Source organism: Populus euphratica, unplaced genomic scaffold (assembly GCF_000495115.2).
Source record: "Populus euphratica unplaced genomic scaffold, PopEup_1.0 scaffold1368.1, whole genome shotgun sequence".
Taxonomy (NCBI): domain Eukaryota; kingdom Viridiplantae; phylum Streptophyta; class Magnoliopsida; order Malpighiales; family Salicaceae; genus Populus; species Populus euphratica.
In genome coordinates this window covers 13,996-20,205 of record NW_011501213.1, presented here as the reverse complement: position 1 = coordinate 20,205, position 6,210 = coordinate 13,996, and the positions used below count along the sequence as shown (strand labels likewise).

The window sequence follows — 6,210 nt, the reverse complement described above, 5'->3', positions numbered from 1 at the left end:
ATTGTTATTGTTGTTGTATTATTGTTATTTATAATTTGTACAATTAACCTCTCTGTGGTTCGACCCCGGTCTTGCCAGGTTATTTACTACTTCGACACTCCTGCACTTAAAAGAAGATATCAATCTTTTAGTCGTGTCATGTGTCATTAAGAGAATTAATTGGGATCAAAATTGAGGATCAGTCGCCTTTACTCAGTCTAGAAATTTTAACAAAACAACCATTTTGTTTTCCCTTTGTTGTGCATCTTCAATGCGTGTTCCCCCCCTTTTTTTTTTGAAACGCATCGTTTTATCTTAAGAATTTTCAGCCTTAGGTTTTTCCTTATTAAATTAGACTCGTCTTCATATAAGTCCCTATATTTCAGTGTCTTTTGTGTTTCAATTCTTGGTCTTTGGATCTTCATCAATTATTTGATCTATTTCATCTCTTTTCTTTAATATTTTTTAATTTTGCCCCTGACTAAATTACAATGTACCCTTTGGTGTTTTCAATGCTTTCATATCAACCCTTAGATTTTTAATTCTTCATTTTTAAGCTCTTCAATTCTTTATTTTTAAATCAAACCCACTTTCAATTTCAATTGTTTTTCTCAATTAAATATTTAATTAATTTTTTAACTTGGTTATTTATTCCAAACTCATCTTTAAACTTCAATTTCTTTCAATTTTAGTCAAATTAAACCAATTTAAACTCATTTCTTCAATTTCTTTTCAATTCAATTCTCAATTATAATCTAAAAAATATATCAGTTGTATTTTTGTTATATATTTTTTATTCTTGTGGTTTTTTAATGATTTTCAAGATTTTTCCCCCACAAAAATTAAATTAAAACAAAGAAATGATTAAAATAACTAAATTTATTTCATAACTCATGCAAAACTCAAATGTATGAAAAATTTACTTTTTCATGGTACAAATCAACAGTTCAAACATAAAACAACTAATTGGTTAGTTACCTACCATATCCTAAACAAGAACTTGTCATGTGCATCTAATTCTTAATTAGTTGCATTCTAAGTCTATAACATGGATTTGTAACATGAAAGAAAAGAGGACATTACCTTTTGTTTCGGAATTTACATCGAACAAACGAAGAGAAGAAAGCTTAGACAAACCAGTCCTCGATCTATCTATCCATTTATTTTCACAAGATTTATCGCTTGTATTCCCCAAAGTGAATCTTGAACCGACTTGGGACGCTAACGGAAACTCATTGGTTTCACAGCTATATTGAGGATCTGAAAATAATTAGGGACCAGTTCGAGACTTCCATGAGACAGATTTCTTCATCTTCTGGTCGGAGACAGACAGGGTGAAAGGCAGAGTTCATCAGACTTGAGAGATCGAAAAGAAAACTCCTTTCCTGTTTTCACACACAACACTCGACAACAAACACTGCAATTAGCGCCCGTAAAAGGGAAGGAAAAAGAAGAAGAAAAATGGCAGAGAAACAAGAAAACCCTACAACAGCAGCCCCAGCAAAGCCTACAATAACTCTTCCACCAAGACCATCTATGGAGACCCTTTTCTCAGGTGGTCTAAGTGCTGGTCCTGTGACTCTAGTCTCCAGTTTCTTCGCCGACACGCCCTACCCTGAATCTGATTACCCTTCTTTCTCTCAACTTCTTGCTGGTGCTATGGCTTCTCCAATTGCCCGGCCTGCGTTTTTCACTGACAATTTAATACCCAACAACAACAATACTAATACTAATACTACCACTACTGCTATTCCTTCTTCAAAAGAAAATGGTATTAATAGTTATAGCAATCTGGGTTTTAAACCAAGTAGGCCTACGAATTTGGTGGTGGCTCTCTCTCCATTGTTCACTGTCCTTCCTGGCTTGAGCCCTTCTGGTTTGCTTGACTCTCCTGCTTTCTTTTCTCCTGGGGTAATTCTGTGTTTTTTTTCCCTTTTTGTTTTTCGATCTGTGGATTTGGGTTTTGTTATTTGTAATGCTTCTTTGTTAATGTAATGTTGGAATTTTTTTTTCTTGATTGGATGATGATGGTTTGATTGCTTTAATTTTGCATGTGAGGATTTGTTGCTTGAGTTTGGTAATGTAAGTGCTTTGATCTTTTTTTTGTTAAGGCAGGGAATTATCAGCTTGTTACTTGGTGCTTGTTTTCTTGGTTTACCTTTCAGATTGGTTTAAAGAAGAGCGATGCTGGTTTGTGTGATTATAATGTTTTATTATAGACAAAAAGATTATATTTATGAGCAAGTAATATTGAATTGCCCCCACCCACCCCCCACCCCCCTGAATTAGAAGACTTTATTTTGGGATGCGATATAGTTCCAAAAAGGGAAAGCTTCTTAGGAGTTTTGATTCTTAAACTTGAGTCTTCCAAAATTTGCTATTTTTTTGCTCGCCAGAACATCTGGACTGGAAAGCAGCTAAGTTGATTATCTTGTCACTGCATGAAATGAAAATCATTTCTTGTTTTGTGCTCTAACGCGTGAAACCAAGCAAAGTGTTATCTGTTCCTCACCCAAATTGCGGCCACCATTTCATTTTGTTGCTTTAAACATGCAAGGTCTTATTTATAGGGGGCTTCACTCTTTACCAAGCATTGTTCTCTATCTTTTTTTCTCAAATGAGGAGAACTTTGGTGTTGCATAAGCTTGTCTTGGAGTTGGAAATGGTTGGTTGGCTAGTTCGGCTGATAGGAAGAACATGATCTGGGCTAATAATTTGATAAAAAAAACTCAGCCATATGAGATATTCTTTTACCTGTTTCTTGTTTGAGCACATAATGCTTATATGGAAACTATTGGAGTGATCTACTGGTACAATCTATATGATGGAATTGAAACTTGAAAATTTTGTTGAATACCAATCCTAGAACCTTAGAAAGAGATGGCCTTTCCACAATGGATGAATGTGGGGGCATGTTTCCAAGTGTGGAAGTATATGGCGTACCACCGGTGCTTGCTACCATATTATTGAAGCGATGATCAGTGTTAGCAATCATGTGTGTGTGTGTGTGTGTGTGTGTTTGTGTATTTATACCTCTATTTCCCATGCAGAGTCCCTTTGGAATGTCCCATCAGCAGGCCTTGGTGCAGGTTACAGCTCAAGCTGCATTATTTGCCCAATCTCAAATGCATATGCAAGTTCAATATCAGCCTTCTTCAGTAACAGCAGCTAAGGAGTTGTTGACACAATATCCATCCTTCAACCCTGGTGAAGCTTTGCAACAGCAGCAGCTGATGCCACCCTCAACCTCTGATGCGCAGAATTCCATGGTGGAACCAGCAGAGCTTTCTCAGTCTGAAAGGAAATACCAACCTCCTGCTGGTGATAAACCTACTGATGATGGTTACAACTGGCGTAAATATGGTCAAAAGCCTATCAAAGGTAGTGAATATCCAAGAAGCTACTACAAATGTACACATCTAAATTGCCCAGTAAAAAAGAAGGTTGAGCATTCCAGTGATGACCAAATAACTGAAATCATCTACAAAGGTCAGCACAACCACGATCAACTCAACAAGCTTTCAAGAGATGGCGATGATTCAAATGGAAGTATTCATTCTCAGTCTAAGCCTGAAGTTGTTTCACAAGCTCATGCTGGTAATGTAAATGAAATGACTGAAACATTACCTGCTCATTCAGTAACTACAAGGGATCAGGAATCTACTCAAGCAGATCTCTCAGAGCCACCTGGATCAAGTGACAATGAGGAAGCAGGTAATGCAGCTGTGCAAGAAGAAGAGAGGGGTGATGATGAGCCAATCCCAAAGAGAAGGCAAGTTTGGGATGTTTCACTGTTTAAAATCACACATATCTCCTTTTTTCTGATAATTTTCTGAGAATTTCATCTCGGAGCGCAGGCAAATAGATGTTGTGACATCTGAGGCGACTTTACCACACAAGACCATCACAGAACCAAAAATCATTGTCCAAACTAGAAGTGAAGTTGATCTTTTGGATGATGGCTACAGGTGGCGCAAGTATGGCCAGAAGGTGGTCAAAGGGAATCCTCATCCAAGGTAATTAGTGGTTTACTTAATTTTGTTTATGCTCGCCTACACTGTCCTGGTATACAGGTGTATCCTAGGGTCCTTTCCGTGAGCATAATACTTGCACATTACATCATATGCATCATCCCGGATCCAACTTCTAGCACCTTGTCAATTTTAAATACTCAAAATATTTGGAAGGTTTACATCCCCTCTAGTTTTTTAATTTTTTTTTATTTGAAAAAAATGTGAACTCTAGAACATGAGAAGGCTAATACCTAGTAATGGTTTCACAAATCTAGGTTAGATAGGAGAAATTGGAGAGAGCCTATTATTCAGCTCCTTTTTGCACAAAGTTGCTGTTCTCAAGATCAAATTTTCAGCTCTGTAATTGCAAACCAGGATGTTTATTGTTGCATTGGTTTGCCATCATTACCTTAAATCTCAATTTAAAAGTTGTATTTTGATTTTTACAGTAAAGGGTAGAGGGTGGTGGTTTAAACTTTTGGGAAGAAAATTGAATGAGGTAGCACATGTAGGAGAGGGGCCTATAAAGACGAGCCTTTTGAGGAAGAAAGACCATTATGCTTGAAAGTAAGGGCTGCTAAGCCTATATATTTATGACATTAGAGAACCTGTTTTGAAGGGATTTAACACAACTAGAAATTAATGTTAGATTAAATATTAATGTTACACAAATGGTGACGAACAATACTCGAAACCTTGATTGTAACTCAAGCAGAGTTAATTTCTGGGCTGAAGTTTTGAATTGAATTTCAGAAAATGGAAAGAGACCAACGGATAACTCATCTTTCTTGTCTATTTGCTCCATTTGACATGCGCAATAGCTTGCAGAACTTTGTTTATCTGTTTCATGACAATTAGTACAATTATTCAATGCTGATCCTTCTCTATGAAACTTGCTGATGACATGTGTTAGGCCACCTTTCAGAAGAACTTTCTCTAAACAATTTGTAATTGACCAAATTATGATTGTTTATTTTTTGAATATTTTGATAATTAATTTGCTAGTTAAAGCATAAAATCCTTTAGCTTTCATGGCGTCCTTGATATCAGAATATTGAGGCATCAGGGAGGGGAAATTTTTTTGTGTCTATTCTCTTCTTGCAATTAATAGTAGTTAAAATTATTACAAAGTCTTATTTCTACCACCTGGGTTGCAGTGAAGTTATTTCTGATTTTCATCTGGTTCTACAAAGGGCCTTATATATATATATATATGAAATCATGAGCTGATGTCAATTTTCTCATGCATTTGGCCACATGCCTCATTTCATCATCTTTTATGTTGCCAATTTTAATATCTGTGTTTGTCTTAGCTTAAATAAATTTTATTTTATTATTATTATTATTATTATTTTTTATTGCTTCATCTTTGATCACCTCGCCTAGTTATGACATGAAAATTGTGTTTAGTGCATCAACTAAGTTGGGCAATTTTCTAGTATACTCCACTTTGTAGTTGACTCAATTAAACTGTTCACAGCTCTTGCCTGTAATGTCGCAATCAGATCTTGGCATGTTTTCCATGATATTTGTTTCCTTCATTCAGAATATTCTACTGCAATCAAATTTTCATGCATTGCATTTTGCTTCATAGCTTTCTGTGAGAACACTAATGCATTCTTTATGTCAACAGGAGCTATTACAAATGCACCAGTGCAGGATGCAATGTTCGTAAGCATGTTGAGAGGGCCTCAGCAGATCCCAAAGCTGTCATAACTACATACGAGGGAAAGCATAACCATGATGTCCCTGCGGCTAGAAACAGCGGCCATAACACAGCCAACACTAATGCAGCACCATTCAAACCTCAAAAGGTGGTGGCTGAGAAGCATCCCTTACTCAAAGGAATGGATTTTGGCAACAATAACCAGAGACCACTGCTTCTACAACTAAAAGAAGACAAAATTGCTGTATAAAATACTCTGCTGATACCTGCTAGACAATTACATCGTTCTAGCCAACTAACATGGTACAAAGAAGAAACATGGAGAAGAAAATAGTTGTTTGGAGTCGTGAGAATCCAGAGATAATGGTTTTGTTCCTGTATCTGCTTTGTTGCTGTTACTTTTTGGGATAAAATGTAGTGATAATAGTTGCTGCATCTGTTGACCATTTTTGTCAAGAAATATTGTAAGTGCTGCTGTATATGATTAATTGTTCACGCCCAAGTGAAGATGACGAATTAATGTTTAAAGATAATCTATCCTTGTTGGATGTC

The 6,210-nt window shown here is 36.3% G+C and overlaps 1 protein-coding gene across 2 annotated transcripts; it reads left to right on the top strand.

Moving 5' to 3' along the window:
• The first annotated feature begins 1,034 nt into the window (after positions 1-1,034).
• Positions 1,035-6,210, top strand: LOC105117449 (probable WRKY transcription factor 3). 2 transcript variants are annotated; one of them, XM_011015111.1, is made up of 4 exons: positions 1,035-1,887; positions 3,027-3,751; positions 3,837-3,995; positions 5,626-6,210. In XM_011015111.1, the coding sequence occupies exons 1-4, from the start codon at positions 1,441-1,443 to the stop codon at positions 5,906-5,908; spliced, it is 1,614 nt and encodes a 537-aa protein (XP_011013413.1). In that variant the 5' UTR covers positions 1,035-1,440; the 3' UTR covers positions 5,909-6,210. The 2 variants fall into 2 exon arrangements, with proteins under 2 accessions (XP_011013413.1, XP_011013412.1); XM_011015110.1 differs by having other exon boundaries at positions 1,037-1,890; positions 3,030-3,751.